We start from the raw sequence: 17,819 nt of genomic DNA, 5'->3' as shown, positions 1-17,819 counted from the left end.
TTGAAGGAGTGTCCACATACTTTTGTGTATAGTGTATGTGGGGCTCAACATTAGCATGTCGGAAGAGTGTTCATTTGTGTCTTGCTGTGTGTTGCTCAGGCTGCGTGCGTGCGTGTGTGTGTGCTGCTCGGTTCTAATGGCCCCCATGGGGACACGGAATTTCAAGTGGAGGAAAAGGTCTTTCATTATTCATCAGTGCTGTTGGCACTGCTCTGCTTTTCTCTCTAGCGTTAAACACAGACTATACTACTGTAGGAACCCGACCCCTCATCTTATCACTACAGCTCAGTCTCATATCCTATAGCTTAGTCTAGCGCTCCATTAGTAGGCCATACGCTATCATGTTGAAGCACAGCACACAGCAATTATGTTTACAACATTAATCACTCATGTGTGGTTTGTTTTTCTAGAACACTTTGTTGTTGGGCAATCATGGAAAGTGTTCAGTCTGTCTTGGCAGTAGTGAGGGGGGATATGACTGGGCTCTTTAGTATGTAGTACTATGAATGCTGTTCAGGTGAAGACCTGTATGAGAGGATGATGAAAGGTTCTTACTCATCCCCTACTGTAGGCGTGGTCAGTGGCCAGTTTATTAGGTTCACACATCTAGTACTGGGTTGGACCCCCCTTTACCTCTAGAACAGTCTGAATTCTTCAGGGCATAGAATCATTGCTCAATTGGTATCAAGGGACCTAACGTGTGCCAGGAACACATTCCCCACACCATTACACCACCGCCACCACCCTGTACTGTTAACACCAGGCAGGATGGGGCCATGGACTCATACTGTTTATGCTAAATCCTGACTCTGTCATCAGCATGACGCAACAGGAACCGGGATTCGTCAGACCAGGCGATGTTTTGTGTTGGTGATGGCGTGCCCACTGGAGCAGCGTTGTCTTGTTTTTAACTGATAGAAGTGGAACCCTCTGTGGTCGTCTGCTGCAACAGCCCATCCGGGACAAGGACCGAAGAGTTGTGTGTTCTGAGATGCTGTTCTGCACACCACTGTTGTACTGCGCCGCTATTGGCCTCTTTATGGCCCGCCTGTTGGCTTGCACAATTCTTTCCATTTTCGCCCACTGCTGCTGACTGGATGTTTTTTGTTTGTCTCACCATTCTCTGTAAACCCTAGACACTGTCGTGCGTGAAAAGCCCAGGAGGGCGGCTGTCACAGGAGGGCGGCTGTCACTTGTTTTACCCATTCTAATGTTTAATCGAGCAGTATCTTGATGCCTCTCTGCCTGCTTTATATAGTAAGCCACGGCCACGTGACTCACTGTCTGTAGGAGCGATCCATTTTCATGAGCGTGGTGTACCTAATAAACTGCTCACGCAACTGTTATTAAGGTGTGTGTGTGTGGCTGTGAGAGTGTGTGCTTGGCACCCATTCATCCCATTTCCGTTGACTTTATTTGCCCCCTCTCCGTGTATGTGCTAGCATGCATGAGAGAAAGAGAGTTTGTGTGTGTGTGTGTGTGTGTGTGTGTGTGTGTGTGTGTGTGTGTGTGTGTGTGTGTGTGGTGTGTGTGTGTGTGTGTGTGTGTGTGTGTGTGTGTGTGTGTGTGTGTGTGTGTGTGTGTGTGTGTGTGTGTGTGTGTGTGTGTGTGTGTCAGAGAAAGGCATGCTGAACAAACACTGGTGCTGTAATATATGAAAGGGTCTCTTTTCTGCAACCCTGTGAAACAAATTAGTATTTGAGTCTCCATGAACCTTTCCAGCTTTTGGTCTGTGTTTGGGGTTCCGTTTCCATGGAGAGCAGCACTGGAATGGCCTGGGCTGAAAGGCTGTGCCTGTCTTTGGGGGACTGGTTGGATCCCTGGCCTGTGTGTCTGTGTGTCCACAGAGGGCAGTACTGCCAGGACCCGTCAACACACCCCTGTCATCTGAAGCAATGGAGGGAAAGAACCAACCCAGGCAGGAGAGAACTATACACTACTACCTCTCCCTCTGAGAGCTGGACAGAAAGCCTGCTCTGTTTCCAAACTTCCATAGAAGCTGACATCCATGCCATGTTAGAAGACGTGTGTGTGTGTGTGTGTGTGTGTGGTGTGTGGTGTGTGTGTGTGTGTGTGTGTGTGTGTGTGTGTGTGTGTGTGTGTGTGTGTGTGTGTGTGTGTGTGTGTGTGTGTGTGTGTTTGAAAGACTGTGTATTTAAGAGAATGAAACAGCATGTCTGAACCTGCGTCCGTAAAAACTCCCTGTAAATGTTTTAATTCAGACGGCTTGTACTGTCATATAAAATCCTTTAACTTATAAAGGAACATAGGAAAGATACCAAAGGCATCCAAAAAAGACCTCACCATTGAAATGTAGCTAAAAGTTATGTCTTAGTTCCCGTGTTTCCAAGCCATTTCATTAGCTCTACTACTATACTACACAGAGCTATACGGCCCACCTGCATTGATGCTGTGCCTAGATGACCAAGGCCAGGCCACTCTGTTTGCTGAAACGATTAGTACACAGCCCAGATTGGAAGGAAGTTATTAGCCTCTGACCTCCCAGTCATCCAATCAGTCAGCCAGCCAGTCAGATAGACAGAGAGATACTAGACTGGCCAGGTCACCTTGGGGAATGTAACACTATCAGCAGGAATGTCATTTGACAGGATGGTGCCTTGGCTCTGAGAGGCTGTAACTCTCTCACTGTCCCTGGTCTGGCTGGGGAGCAGTGTGGAGTAGTGTGTATGGGGTTTGCGTCTGTGTGTGTGTGTGTGTGTGTGTGTGTGTGTGTGTGTGTGTGTGTGTGTGTGTGTGTGTGTGTGTGTGTGTGTGTGTGTGTGAGAGCGTGTGTGTGTTTGCTTGCTTGTGTGTGTTTGCTTGTGTGTGTGTGTGTGTGTGTGTGTGTGTGTGTGTGTGCGTGCGCGTGTGTGCGTGCGTGCGTTTGTTTGAGGTGGGTGATATACTACCCCAGTGCATTCCAGTCTGCAGGGATGACAGCACTCCAACCTGGTACTGAGGGGCCTGATTGGAGACAGGTCAGACCCTCTCCATCTCCCTCCATAAATATCTCCCTCCTCTCTCCCTCTTTCTTTCATTGGAGTGGTGTGCTAGAGTGAGAGGGGGAGAGACGGCTGGGTTGACAGGAGGAGAGACCTGCGTGCTTTGAACACAGAGCCTTTTCAAGGGCCTTTCTCTCTTCTGGACTCTCACGTCCTGCCAGGGAGAACAGGAGAGAGAATTGAAGGGAAGGACAGAGGAGGGATTGTGTACCTCCGGCCTCTCACCTCCCTCTCCTGACGTCCCTCTTTCATGGCTGGGCCCTGTGTAAAGCCCTTGGACCCTGAGTGACTTAATACATCCCCACCCCATGGCCCAAATAAACCCTGCTGCATTAGGGTAGGAAACCGAGCTCTACCTCAGAGGATAGAGGCAGGATTCACTGGGCTAAGTGGCCCTAAGGCAGGCCTAATGAGACCAACGTCACACAGGTTTCATCTAGGTGTAGAGAGATCTCAACTGAAGGTTCACGAAAGAGAAAGAGGGTGTGTGTGTGTGTGTGTGTGTATAGTCTGCTTGGTGTGTGACTCTCACAAAGGTGTGAAGTGTTTTCAGAAGCACTTAGGAAATGAAGTGATTTGGGACGCGGTTCACCAACACTTCTGTACTCAATATTACAACATGAAAAACGGTTTGGTTGTCACACCCTGACCTGAGAGAGCCGTTTTCTCTGTTTAGTTAGGTCAGGGTGTGATATGGGGTGGGCATTCTATGTATTGTATTTCTTTGTTTTGGCCGAGTATGGTTCCTAATCAGAGGCAGCTGTTTATCGTTGTCTCTGATTAGGAATCATACTTAGGCAGCCTTTTCCCACCTGTGTTTGTGGGTAGTTGTTTTCTGTTTTGTTATCAGTGACCTGACAGAACTGTTGGCTTTTGTTTTTGTTTAAGTGGTTCATTATATATAATAAATTATGAACACTTACCACACTGCGCTTTGGTCCCCTTCTTCTAACGACAGCCGTTACATTGGTATTCAAATTTTGTTACTTTCGGTTCTATCAAATGTGTCTCACATTTGTAAATGAACTAAATGTATTGAACTTAACTTGGGCAAATTAATAAATGATCTATTATCATAACACATGACCATAATGCATCAGGGATTCGTATTCCCTGCAATTTTCTGAAGAGGCAACGACACAGGAATGCCCCTGTCTGTGCGGTGCGCGCATGTCTATCACTTAGTGTAACCATTATGGATGCTAATGATAACCGTCTGGTAGGTGGAAAGCTTTTCCCAGTAGCCTATGCCTACCTGGCAGAATCATGATTATTTGCATCAATTCAGTGGCCAATAGTTTTGCAAACTCCATCACACGTGCGCCACAGAAACACCGCTAACCAAACAACAGTGCTAAGCGTCTGCACTTGAATTAAAGGGTATCTACACTAAAACATATTAACGTCTTCCATTTTTCCCAGACTTTACAAGTAATCCCCTGATGTGGTTTAGTCATTGTTGTGGATTTAGAACTTCCAATGTAGTTTCATCTTTTTTTAAAAGCCGAACAAACTAGGAAAAATCACATTCTCTCTGCTTTTTTTGCCATGTTATCGTTTTGGTATAGAGTGTTGTTTTTATTTAGCCTTTATGTAACTAGGCGAGTCAGTTAAAAATAAATTCTTATTTACCATGACGGCCTACCTCGGCCAAACCCGGACGACGCTGGGCCAATTGTGCGCCGCCTTATGGGACTCCCAATCACGGCTGGATGTGGTACAGCCTGAAATCGAACCAATGAGATGCAGTGCGTTAGACCACTGCACCACTCGTGATACTAAACCTGGTATCAGCATCCAACTCAAAATACTTGTATCGTGACAGCACTTGTGCTCATCCCTAGTCTGGGCCTCAGTAGCTGGTTTTATTCACACAAAATATCAGTTTCTTGCCGTACATGTCTAGTCTCCCCTACTTGTGCTCTTTCTTCAGACTCTTTGTGTGAGGAAGCCCTGGAGTGCAGCTCACGGTATCTCCATTATAATATGCTGACATAATGGCAAGATCAGTCTATGATACTCTATTAAATGAATTAAGAAGCCTCCAGGTAAGCCGTATTTAGTATCGCATTATCAAACTTGATACCTTTCTATTTGCGTTGTCATATGTCTAAGATACCTCAGTCTTTACAGTAGGCCTTTGTCTTTACTCTGAGGTCCCTCCATAGACTTCGGACTGGAGCAAACTTGTTTCCTATCCACCAATAGACAGACATTGTTTATTTAGATTTTAGAAGCTGTCCTAATAACTAGGCTGTTTGCAGAGATGCTCCCTCACACATGCATTTTTAATGTCAGATTATTTTATCTCCTCTCAGTCAGGCTGCTGGATTGAACAGAGGGATTAGACTCTCTCTTCCTCCCCCTCTATCGCTCTCTCCTTCCCCCTCCCTCTCTCCCTCATTCTATGCATTACTCTTAGAGATGATCCTGGCCCAGTCGGTTACTGTAGCTAGACACAGCAGAACCCCCCAGCCTCCCTTCACAGTACACAACTCCCTCTGGTAGAGAGACAGGAAGTGCTACATGAGCACTTGCGGTTCTGGGGTCGGGGGGGCAGGGGGGGGCCACTGCCCCTGTGACAACAATTTTGGACCCCCTTGTGGCCCCCCTAAATGTGGAGTATGAAATAATTTTTACATAACACATTTTTGCTATCGTTCTTTTTTTACATCCGTTATTAGACAGTGGCAACGATGATGATCATCAACATGGTCTTTTGCCTGCTAATGCCTGCAATGCAGTGAAGAAAATGATATGACAACAATAACGTCTAATGTAACTGGCCCCTCTAACAGTACAACTGGCCCCAGCTTGGCCCCCCCAGTTGAAATGGTCTAGAACCGCCACTGCCACTGAGGCACCACTTATTCCAAAACACCCTGTAGAGCTATAGTACAGACTGTCTCTCTCTAGTACAGACTGTCTCTCTCTAGTACCGACTGTCTCTCTCTAGTACCAACTGTCTCTCTCTAGTACCAACTGTCTCTCTCTAGTACCGACTGTCTCTCTCTAGTACCAACTGTCTCTCTCTAGTACCGACTGTCTCTCTCTAGTACCAACTGTCTCTCTCTAGTACCGACTATCTCTCTCTAGTACCGACTGTCTCTCTCTAGTACGGGCTGTCTCTCTCTAGTACGGGCTGTCTCTCTCTAGTACCGGCTGTCTCTCTCTAGTACGGGCTGTCTCTCTCTAGTACGGGATGTCTCTCTCTAGTGCGGGGCTGTCTCTCTCTAGTACGGGCTGTCTCTCTCTAGTACGGGCTGTCTCTCTCTAGTACCGGCTGTCTCTCTCTAGTACGGGCTGTCTCTCTCTAGTACGGGCTGTCTCTCTCTAGTGCGGGGCTGTCTCTCTCTAGTACGGGCTGTCTCTCTCTAGTACGGGCTGTCTCTCTCTAGTGCGGGGCTGTCTCTCTCTAGTACGGGCTGTCTCTCTCTAGTACCGACTGTCTCTCTCTAGTACGGGCTGTCTCTCTCTAGTACCGACTGTCTCTTTCTAGTACGGGCTGTCTCTCTCTAGTACAGACTGTCTCTCTCTCTAGTACGGGCTGTCTCTCTCTAGTACAGACTGTCTCTCTCTAGTACAGACTGTCTCTCTCTAGTACCGACTGTCTTTCTCTAGTACCGACTGTCTTTCTCTAGTACCGACTGTCTCTCTCTAGTACAGACTGTCTCTCTCTCTAGTACGGACTGTCTCTCTCTCTAGTACGGGCTGTCTCTCTCTAGTACGGGCTGTCTCTCTCTAGTACGGGCTGTCTCTCTCTAGTACCGGCTGTCTCTCTCTAGTACGGGCTGTCTCTCTCTAATACGGGCTGTCTCTCTCTAGTGCGGGGCTGTCTCTCTCTAGTGCGGGGCTGTCTCTCTCTAGTACAGACTGTCTCTCTCTAGTACGGGCTGTCTCTCTCTAGTACCGGCTGTCTCTCTCTAGTACGGGCTGTCTCTCTCTAGTGCGGGGCTGTCTCTCTCTAGTACGGGCTGTCTCTCTCTAGTGCGGGGCTGTCTCTCTCTAGTACAGACTGTCTCTCTCTAGTACGGGCTGTCTCTCTCTAGTACCGGCTGTCTCTCTCTAGTACGGGCTGTCTCTCTCTAGTACGGGCTGTCTCTCTCTAGTACCGGCTGTCTCTCTCTAGTACGGGCTGTCTCTCTCTAGTGCGGGGCTGTCTCTCTCTAGTACGGGCTGTCTCTCTCTAGTACGGGCTGTCTCTCTCTAGTACGGGCCATCTCTCTGTGTCTCTGGTCTGGTTATTTATGGTTACAGTGAGGGAAAAAAGTATTTGATCCCCTGCTGATTTTGTACGTTTGCGCACTGACAAAGAAATGATCAGTCTATAATTTTAATGGTAGGTTTATTTGAACAGTGAGAGACAGAATAACAACAAAAAAATCCAGAAAAACGCATGTCAAAAATGTTATAAAATGATTTGCATTTTAATGAGGTAAATAAGTATTTGACCCCTCTGCAAAACATGACTTAGTACTTGGTGGAAAAACCCTTGTTGGCAATCACAGAGGTCAGACGTTTCTTGTAGTTGGCCACCAGGTTTGCACACATCTCAGGAGGGATTTTGTCCCACTCCTCTTTGCAGATCTTCTCCAAGTCATTAAGGTTTTGAGGCTAACGTTTGGCAACTCGAACCTTCAGCTCCCTCCACAGATTTTCTATGGGATTAAGGTCTGGAGACTGGCTAGGCCACTCCAGGACCTTAATGTGCTTCTTCTTGAGCCACTCCTTTGTTGCCTTGGCCATGTGTTTTGGGTCATTGTCATGCTGGAATACCCATTCACGACCCATTTTCAATGCCCTGGCTGAGGGAAGGAGGTTCTCACCCAAGATTTGACGGTACATGGCCCCGTCCATCGTCCCTTTGATGCGGTGAAGTTGTCCTCTCCCCTTAGCAGAAAAACACCCCCAAAGCATAATGTTTCCACCTCCATGTTTGACGGTGGGTATGGTGTTCTTGGGGTCATAGGCAGCATTCCTCCTACTCCAAACACGGTGAGTTGAGTTGATGCCAAAGAGCTCAATTTTGGTCTCATCTGTCCACAACACTTTCACCCAGTTGTCCTCTGAATCATTCAGATGTTTATTGGCAAACTTCAGACGGGCATATATATGTGCTTTCTTGAGCATTGGGACCTTGCGGGCGCTGCAGGATTTCAGTCCTTCACGGCGTAGTGTGTTACCAATTGTTTTCTTGGTGACTATGGTCCCAGCTGCCTTGAGATCATTGACAAGATCCTCCCGTGTAGTTCTGGGCTGATTCCTCACCGTTCTCATGATCATTGCAACTCCACGAGGTGAGATCTTGCATGGAGCCCCAGGCCGAGGGAGATTGACAGTTCTTTTGTGTTTCTTCCATTTGCGAATAATCGCACCAACTGTTGTAACCTTCTCACCAAGCTGCTTGGCGATGGTCTTGTAGCCCATTCCAGCCTTGTGTAGTTCTACAATATTGTCCCTGACATCCTTGGAGAGCTCTTTGGTCTTGGCCATGGTGGAGAGTTTGGAATCTGATTGATTGATTGCTTCTGTGGACAGGTGTCTTTTATACAGGTAACAAGCTGAGATTAGGAGCACTCCCTTTAAGAGTGTGCTCGTAATCTCTGCTCGTTACCTGTATAAAAGACACCTGGGAGCCAGAAATCTTTCTGATTGAGAGGGGGTCAAATACTTATTTCCCTCATTAAAATGCTAATCGATTTATAACATTTTTACATGCGTTTTTCTGGATTTTGTTGTTGTTATTCTGTCACTCACTGTTCAACTAAACCTACCTTTAAAATTATAGACTGATAATTTCTTTGTCAGTGGGCAAACGTACAAAATCAGCAGGGGATCAAATACTTTTTTCCCTCACTGTAGGTGCTGTACAGTATATTATGTTCTGGCAGCTTCCTCCCTCTCTCCTCTCCATGTGGATGGTGGTGGCTGCAGGCTGTGGCTGCGGCCTGGACCTGCGTGTGTGTGTGAGAGGGGAGATTTATATCTGTGGTGTTTGGACTTGACGGTGGTGCTGGAGGCAGGACTGTTACTCACCAGCCTGATGAGTTGAGTCGTTCTTCCCCTCTGAGCTGAGTCACCTCTAGAGGCCACACTTTGTGTTGGCATGCCCCGACAACACACACACACACACACACACACACACACACACACACACACACACACACACACACACACACACACACACACACACACACACACACACAGACACACACACACACACATACACACATACACACACACACACGTCATGGCACTCATAAAACATGATGGGGGGTGCCAAATCCTCCCTCCCACAGTTTGGGGGCTTTCATTTTTGATTTACTACCCCCATACCCCCCCTCCATTTCTCCCCAAAACAGATAAAGCTGAACAACAAAGAGAGAAAAGGGGAGGAGGGGGGAGAGACTGTCTGGATGAGGATGGGGGGAGTCTGGTCTTGATTGAGCCAAAGCCTCCAGCTCCATTATCTTTCCAGTTATTCATGTCTCCTGGTGTCTAGTGAATCCTAGACTACTGGCTGTCTGGCTTCTACACTACAGTACTGCCCAATAACACAGCCCTCAGCCCACAGCCCAGAGCAGGGTTCTGGCTGAGCCTGGCTTTGCTTTATATTGTGGCCTCTTTCTACATATTGAAGAGGTTGTTTTCCATTCACTTTACCATCAGATCACATGCAGACTTTAATTGAATCGTTACCAGTGAGAGGATGAGTGTGTGACTAACAGCCCAGGGCTGTGGTGTGTTATTGGGCTAATGGAAGAGTACTGGCTCTCTCTCTCTCTGTGTCTCTGTCTCTCTCTGTGTCTCTGTCTCTCTCTCTCTCTCTCTGTCTGTCTGTCTGTCTGTCTGTCTGTCTGTCTGTCTGTCTGTCTGTCTGTCTGTCTCTCTGTCTCTCTCTCTCTGTCTCTCTCTCTCTGTCTCTCTCTCTCTCTCTCTGTCTCTCTCTCTCTCTCTCTCTCTGTCTCTCTCTCTCTCTCTCTCTCTCTCTCTCTCTCTCTCTCTCTCTCTCTCTCTCTCTCTCTCTCTCTCTCTCTCTCTTTCACAAGCAATCCCATTGGCCTCTAAGCCTCCCCATTGCCAAACAATCCCAATGCCCTCTCAATTGTGTCTTTCACTCAACTATACTATGTCTGTACTGAACTATCTCTCCAAACGTCATCTTCCCATTTCCTCTTCTCTGTTGTCTTTGTGCCTCTGTGCTATATCCCTCCATCATCTTTCTGTGTGTTGTCTTCAGGTTCTCAGCTCTCCACCATGCTGCTCTGACCGGAACTACAGACCTGCTGTCTGTGCTGCTGGAGGCCCAGGCCACCGTGGACATCAAGGACAGGAACGGTGAGACACAGCACTATTTATCACCTGCTCTCAGATCAGCTAGCAAAACAGCTAACACAGGTCTCAGTGAGATCATCTCAGTCAGCACAGGCATTATCTCTGATGTTTTCTATCAGTAGCCCACATCACATTTCATGCTAGCTGGTAGATACAGATCTCAGACCAGTTAGCAACATGTGCCTCAGTACAAACAGACTCGCCTTTAATTCATATTATCTGTGATGTTTTTATTAGTGACGCACACAATGTCTTGTGATTCTACTGTATATCAGCTGGTACATTCTATTAGTTCCATCTGTAGAACACATTGTGATTTTAATATCAGCTTTCATATGGATTACCCAAAAATGTCTACTGTATTTCTGTCTGTCACTCACTGTCTGTCTGTCTTGTGTTTGTTTATATGTGTATTGTACAGTGCCTTGCAAAAGTATTCAAACCCTTTGGCGTTTTTCCTATTTTGTTGCATTACAACCTGTAATTTAAATTGATTTTTATTTGGATTTCATGTAATGGACAAAATAGTCCAAATTGGTGAAGTGAAATGAAAAAATAACTTGTTGCACTAAATAAAATAAAAATTAAAAAAGGAAAAGTGGTGCGTGTATATGTATTTACCCCCTATACTATGAAGCCCCTAAATAAGATCTGGTGCAACCAATTGCCTTCAGAAGTCACATAATTAGTTAAATAAAGTCCACCTGTGTGCAATCTAAGTGTCACATGATCTGTCACACGATCTCAGTATATATACACCTGTTCTGAAAGGCCCCTGCGTCTGCAACACCACAAAGCAAGGGGCACCACCAACCAAGTGGCACTATGAAGGCCAAGGAGCTCTCCAAACGGGTCAGGGACAAAGTTGTGGAGAAGTACAGATCAGGGTCGGGTTATAAAAAATATCAAACTTTGAACATTAATCAGAGAGGCAACAAAGAGACCAAAGATAACCCTGAAGGAGCTGCAAAGCTCCACAGCGGGGATTGGAATATCTGTCCAAAGGACGACTTTAAGCCATATACTCCACAGAGCTGGGCTTTAGGGAAGAGTATCCAGAGAAAAGCCATTGCTTAAAGAAAAAAATAAGCAAACACATTTGGTGTTTGGCGAAAGGCATGTGGGAGACTCCCCAAACATATGGAAGAAGGTACTCTGGTCAGATGAGACTAAAATTGAGCTTTTTGGCCATCAAGGAAAACGCTATGTTTGGCGCAAACCCAGCACCTCTCATCACCCGGATAACACCATCCCCACAGTGAAGCGTGGTGGCAGCATCATGCTGTGGGGATGTTTTTCATCGGCAGGGACTGGGAAACTTCTCAGAATGGAAGGAATGATGGGTGGCGCTAAATACAGGGAAATTCTTGAAGGAAACCTGTTTGTCTTCCAGAGATTTGAGACTGGGATGGAGGTTCACCTTCCAGCAGGACAATGACCCTAAGCATACTGCTAAAGCAACACTCGAGGGGTTTAAGGGGAAACATTTAAATGTCTTGGAATGGCCTAGTCAAAGCCCAGACCTCAATCCAATTGAGAATATGTGGTATGACTTAAAGATTCCTGTACACCAGCGGAACCCATCCAAGTAGCTGGAGCAGTTTTGCCTTGAAGAATAGACAAAACTCCCAGTGGCTAGATGTACCAAGCTTATAGAGACATACCCCAAGAGACTTGCAGCTGTAATTGCTGCAAAAGGTGGCTCTACAAAGTATTGACTTTGGGAGTGTTAATAGTTATGCACGCTCGAGTTTTCTGTTATTTTGGTCTCATTTCTTGTTTGTTTCACAATAAAAAATATTTGTCATCTTCAATGTGGTAGGCATGTTGTGTAAATCAAATTAAACAAACCTGCCAAAAATCCATTTTAATTCCAGGTTGTAAGGCAACAAAGTAGGAAAAATGCCAAGGGGGTTGAATACTTTCGCAAGTCACTGTATATGATCATAGATGTGCTGCCTTCTGCAGGTATGCGTCCACTCCACTATGCAGCATGGCAGGGCAAGGCTGACTCTGTCCTTATGCTGCTGCGGGCCGGAGCTGGAGTCAATGGGGTCTCACAGGATGGTCACATCCCCCTGCACCTGGCCGCACAGTATGGACACTATGACGTGGTCAGTACACAGACAGACAGACAGACAGACAGACAGACAGACAGACAGACAGACAGACAGACAGACAGACAGACAGACAGACAGACAGACAGACAGACAGACAGACAGACAGACAGACAGACAGACAGACAGACAGACAGACAGACAGACAGACAGACAGACAGACAGACACTGAGCTCTACACAACAGGCATGACACTACACACAGCCATCGTTAAGCACTGTCAACAAATATCCCCATTCTGCTGGATTGGGTGGAATGTATGCTGTTCTGTCCACAAAGCTGATACTGGTTTACTGTGGGTCACTTATCTGAGATTTAGATGTGTGTGGTCATGTTTGGTCAGTCCACTTAAGTCTTAAACAGTAAACAAACTGTCAACAAATCACAGCCATAGCCCCAAAACAGATGTGACATGGCAGGGGATAGAGTAGGATGAGTGGTGGTTGGTGGTACAGTCATTTAAGGGATTGAGGGGTTAGGGGATACGTAGCAAGCTGGGAGAGGAGAGGCATGGTGGTGTGATTGGATTGGAGAGGGAAAGAGGCCGGGAGAGAGAAGAACGAGGCAGGATGAGGGGTATTGGATTTGTAGGGATTGAGGGGGTAATGATGGGGGGTCAGGTGATCTGGGGTGATCAGGTTTAGGGGGGATTAGGGACCTTGTCTTTGTTACTAACCCCCGTCCGTCCCCGTCTCACCCCCTGTAGTGCTGAGTGATAAGTCGGTTCGGTCCGATTTATTTAGAAGTTAGGGTTTTCGCTTTAACAACACAGAATAAAACAATGAATTAAAGTCCCATGATGGTAGATGGTGCGTTTTCAGGTAGAGATACCGCATGCAACTGCTCTAAATCGCGCGCTCCATCTGTGTATGCCCCACACAGACGGGACAAGTAGGCATGCAATGGATTATGGTCATTGTAGTTAACTACTCACGTTTCCTGCCCTGAACTATGTAGAATATTGGCCTGTTGGAAACTACAACTCCCTACTACATCGCACAGTTCGGCTTTGATCTGATTTATCTCTAGAGAAACTGCGCATTGAGCGCACAGAAAAAAACGAACGATATGGAATTCTAATAATTGGGAAATAGATCAGGAACTATCCTACAAGCATTGTCAGGATGTGTTCTGGTTACGCCACATTAATTGATTTGTAAGCCTTTTAGGACCACAGTTTGTGTGAAAAGCATTTATCTGCACAGACCATGAAGTTCCATTTGATTATAACAGCCTCTGGTCCTCTAGTCTACGATGTATTCCCAGGGCTAATGGACTGTCTGTTTTCACCAAATACTCTGTGTCCTTGGATACGGCAGGCAGCACCAGGTGCTGATAGAAACATCTGACATCATCTCCCTGGCTATGTGTGTTGTAATATTATCTGCATGACCACATCCACATAACATAACCTACTCCCCTAATGGCCCCGGTGACAGTGTGTATGGTATTTGATCGTGTGTGTGTGTGTGAGTGTTGATTCCCTGTCTGTCTGTTTCTCTCAGTCTGAGATGCTGCTGCAGCACCAGTCCAACCCCTGTCTGATCAACAAAACCAAGAAGACCCCCCTAGACCTGGCCTGTGAGTTCGGGAGAGTCAAGGTAAGACTGTGTGTGTTTCTCCTCCCCCACCACTGGCCCAGGCTCACAGAGACAGACAGGGAGGCTGCAGCCTGCTGTGGGAGTGTAAGTGATGTAACTCTGTCATGGCCTGTGTTAGTCTGGACAGATACAACCCCTCTGGAGCTGGGATGGGCTGCGTTGTCACAACACAAATACATCTCACTTCTGCACTCTTTACTTTGTCTTTCTTTCAGTCTCTCCCATCCTTCAGCATGCTGGTTTTCTTACTGGAGCACATTTACTTCTCACTGTCAACATTTCTCCTCTCTTTCTCTCCCTCTCTATTCTCCATTGCTCTCTCTTTCTCTCCCTTGAGCACAGTTATTCTCACTCATTTTTCACACTCTCTCCATCTGAAATGTACATTTGGTTACTATGACTTAATGGTGAATTGGGCAGTTTAGGCCTTCATCGTTAAACCAGTTTGACAGTTTCAGAAACATCTCTCTCCCTGACCGCACACTAGCTTTGTATATGAATGTGTCCGTTCCTATAGCCATTCAAACACCACCAAGCCATGTGAGTGTATTTCAAACTCTGTGCGCTGCCTCAATCAAAGTCCCTGGTCCCAAATAGTGCTACAGCAGCGTTTAATTTGGATAGGACAGTGTGAAGCCGAACCAAGCCAGGGTGAAGTAATAGTACACACACACACACACTCATTGTGAACACTCCTCTCCTCTCCTACTGGGCTGGAAAATCCCCTTGTCTTTCATTCTTATTTATCTGGATGTGGGCTGGAGAGGAAGTATTGGCAAGTCTGTCTGTAACTTCTATTACTGGAAGGTTTGCTGGGCAGCTTTGTTTGTGCTTGTGTGTTTGTTAAATGAGTCTTGAGAGAGTTAGCCTGTAACTATTGTCCCCCAGGATTGATTTAGAATGGGATATCTTTAGAATGCTGACACTGGCTCCAGTGTGTGTGTGTGTGTGTGTGTGTGTGTGTGTGTGTGTGTGTGTGTGTGTGTGTGTGTGTGTGTGTGTGTGTGTGTGTGTGTGTGTGTGTGTGTGTGTGTGTGTGTGTGTGTGTGTGTGTGTGTGTGTGTGTGTGTGTGTGTGTTTGGGCATCAGCTGCTGTGTTCGGGTGCCAGGGTGTGGCGAGGCCCACCCTATTTCTATTTCTCTCTCTCCTTCCACTCTTCCTTTCTCTCCTTTTCCCTCTCTGTCCTCTGTCCCAGACCAGTCTCCCAGCAGCAGTAGTCAGTCAGTGGGTGTTGAGGTGTCATCCAGTGTGTGGGCCAGGTGTGGGGTTGTTTATGCCCCTGGGTCACTCCTGTTTTACCTCACACTCACCTGTGGGTCCTCACATGTCAAATCACAGGACTCCTAAAGGTTTCAAACTTGTGTGTGTGCGTTATCCCTTGTCCTAACACTGCATGAAATGTACATGTGTTGGTAACATTTGAAGCCTGTACTCATCACCCTGTCTTTTATTTATCACCCCTCCTCCCGTCTCACCCCGTCTCACTTTCTCTCACTCTCTCTTCGCTCTCTCTTCTCTCTCCTTCAATTTCCCTTTCTCCTCTCTTCTGTCTCCATGGCTTTATGACTTTCTTGACCTCCCTCCTGTCAGGTTGCTCAGCTGTTGTTGAGCAGTAACATGGTGGTGGCTCTGTTAGAGGGTAATAGTAAGGAACCTGTAGACTCAGGCTTCAACACTCCGCTGCACCTCGCCGCACGCAACGGACACAAGGACATCATCCGGTAAGAAACTTCCTATTGTTTTTCACAATCTGAACTTGTGAAACGTACGCAAAACTCGTATTGTGTAATAAGTGTTGTATAAATCATGCATTGATGTCAATGATGTCAAGATTTAATGCAGATTTGTGTACATGTTTGTCAGGCTGTGATTCAGACCATAGTGATTTGTGTGTACAGTGCCCATTGATAGATTGATATTTTCTTGTGGGACTTAATCCTCTGCCTGTCATTCCTCTGATTTGTCCCATACTAAATGAAAGGCTATGATTGATCATGGTTGGTCAGTACAGGTCTGTGTGATTGAACACCTACTCTGAGGTGGACAGGGGTCTGACAGGGTTAACACAGTCACTGATCTGGAACTGGTGTGCTGGGAGACTCAACAGGACAGTAAATGGTTCCCATGGGTCTACCCATGGGTTCCCATGCCCCTCCTCTCTCCTTCCCTCCTCCTCTTCCTCTCCACTGTACTATGGACAAGACAAGAACCATCAGACATGGCTCTGTCTCCACACCCTCGCTCTGGAACACTGTGGTGTGTGAATGTGTTTATTCTCTCTCTCAAGTGGATCTAGCCATATATTTAGTACCCCAATCTCTGCTCTGACTAGCTGGGAGGCTATAAAACGGCCTGTCCAATGTCTACTCCACCAGGGGCCACAGTCCCAATCCCCTAGTACTTCCATGGAGACCTAGATCAGAGTCTGTCTGGTACAGTCCAGTACCAGACACCCAGCTCACCCTGAGCCCTGCCATAGAGAAGGGGAGGAGGAGGGGGTCTACTCTGCAGCCCTGTTCCCATGTTTCACTGACAGCTGCAGCAGTCTGTCACCAGCCTGAGAGAGCGAGAGAGATTGATATGCAGAAAGACACTGGAGAGAAACGGAGAGGGAGGCTCTCTGGTGTGAGGCTGCAGTGCTGCCAATGTGACCCAGATCTGCCAGTGAAATGTGGCTGCTGATTTATCAGTAGTAGCTGGGATCAGACTGTTAACACTAGAACTGCTGGGCCTCTAATGGTCCGCCTTCAAGCTAATGAGCAGTCATTCTGACTGCAACATTCTAACAGTGGAATTCATATTTTTATGCTGTCGCAAAAATAATCATTTGGTTGTGTTTATGAAGGCCTTGGGTAACATTAGAATACGATTTTAATTTTATTTCAAAGAACTCCATAGCATTTTCATTAGTTTATGTTACTGTACGCTATACGCAAGAAAATAAAAAAATTGTTCAAGAAATGTTCTTAGTGGAGTTCCTTTGTTACAACTATGAAACAGAAAGTATATGTGTTGGACACGGTAACAGCTTATTTTTATAACTACACAAAACATACCCCAGCGACCAATATGCACGGTCAAAAGATGCACGGTCAAATGATGAAAACATCAGTAACCTAAACATCATTATAAGCGTGAAGTGGCCTTGATAAATAGTGAAACTCGAGGCAAAAGCAACAGTGGCATTGTAATCAATATACAGTTGAAGTCGAAAGTTTACATACATTTAGGTTGGAGTCATTAAAACACATTTTTCAACCACTCCACAAATTTCTTGTTAACAAACTATAGTTTTGGCAAGTCGGTTAGGACATCTACTTCGTGCATGACACAAGTAGATGTCCACAATTCCAGTGGTTCAGAAGTTTACATACACTAATTTGACTGTGCCTTTAAACAGCTTTGAAAATTCCAGAAATTGATGTCATAGCTTTAGAAGCTTCTGATAGGCTAATTGACATAATTTCAGTCAATTGGCGGTGTACCTGTGGATGTATTTCAAGACCTACCTTCAAACTCAGTGCCTCAAACCTTCAAACTCAGAAATCAGCCAAGACCTCAGAAAACAAATGGTAGACCTCCGCAAGTCTGGTTCATCCTTGGGAGTAATTTCCAAATGCCTGAAGGTACCACGTTCACCTGTACAAACAATAGTGTGCAAGTATAAACACCATGGGACCACGCAGCCGTCATACTGCTCAGGAAGAAGACGCGTTTTGTCTCCTAGAGATGTATGTACTTTGGTGCGAAAAGTGCAAATCAA

The 17,819-nt window shown here is 46.3% G+C and overlaps 1 protein-coding gene across 6 annotated transcripts in view; it reads left to right on the top strand.

Moving 5' to 3' along the window:
- LOC106601416 (caskin-2) overlaps positions 1 to 17,819 on the top strand; it is a 93,490-nt gene that overhangs the window by 51,040 nt on the left and 24,631 nt on the right. For all 6 annotated transcript variants that reach the window (XM_045715232.2, XM_082971465.1, XM_045715231.2 and 3 more), the window contains exons 4-7: positions 10,243 to 10,340; positions 12,306 to 12,451; positions 13,960 to 14,055; positions 15,647 to 15,777. In XM_045715232.2, the coding sequence (XP_045571188.1) occupies positions 10,243 to 10,340; positions 12,306 to 12,451; positions 13,960 to 14,055; positions 15,647 to 15,777 (471 nt within the window). The remainder of the gene's footprint in view (positions 1 to 10,242; positions 10,341 to 12,305; positions 12,452 to 13,959; positions 14,056 to 15,646; positions 15,778 to 17,819) is intronic.

This window comes from Salmo salar, chromosome 03 (assembly GCF_965601325.2).
Source record: "Salmo salar chromosome 03, fSalSal1, whole genome shotgun sequence".
Lineage (NCBI taxonomy): Eukaryota > Metazoa > Chordata > Actinopteri > Salmoniformes > Salmonidae > Salmo > Salmo salar.
Note: the sequence above shows the minus strand (reverse complement) of the source record. Positions and strands in the feature narration are given on the sequence as shown.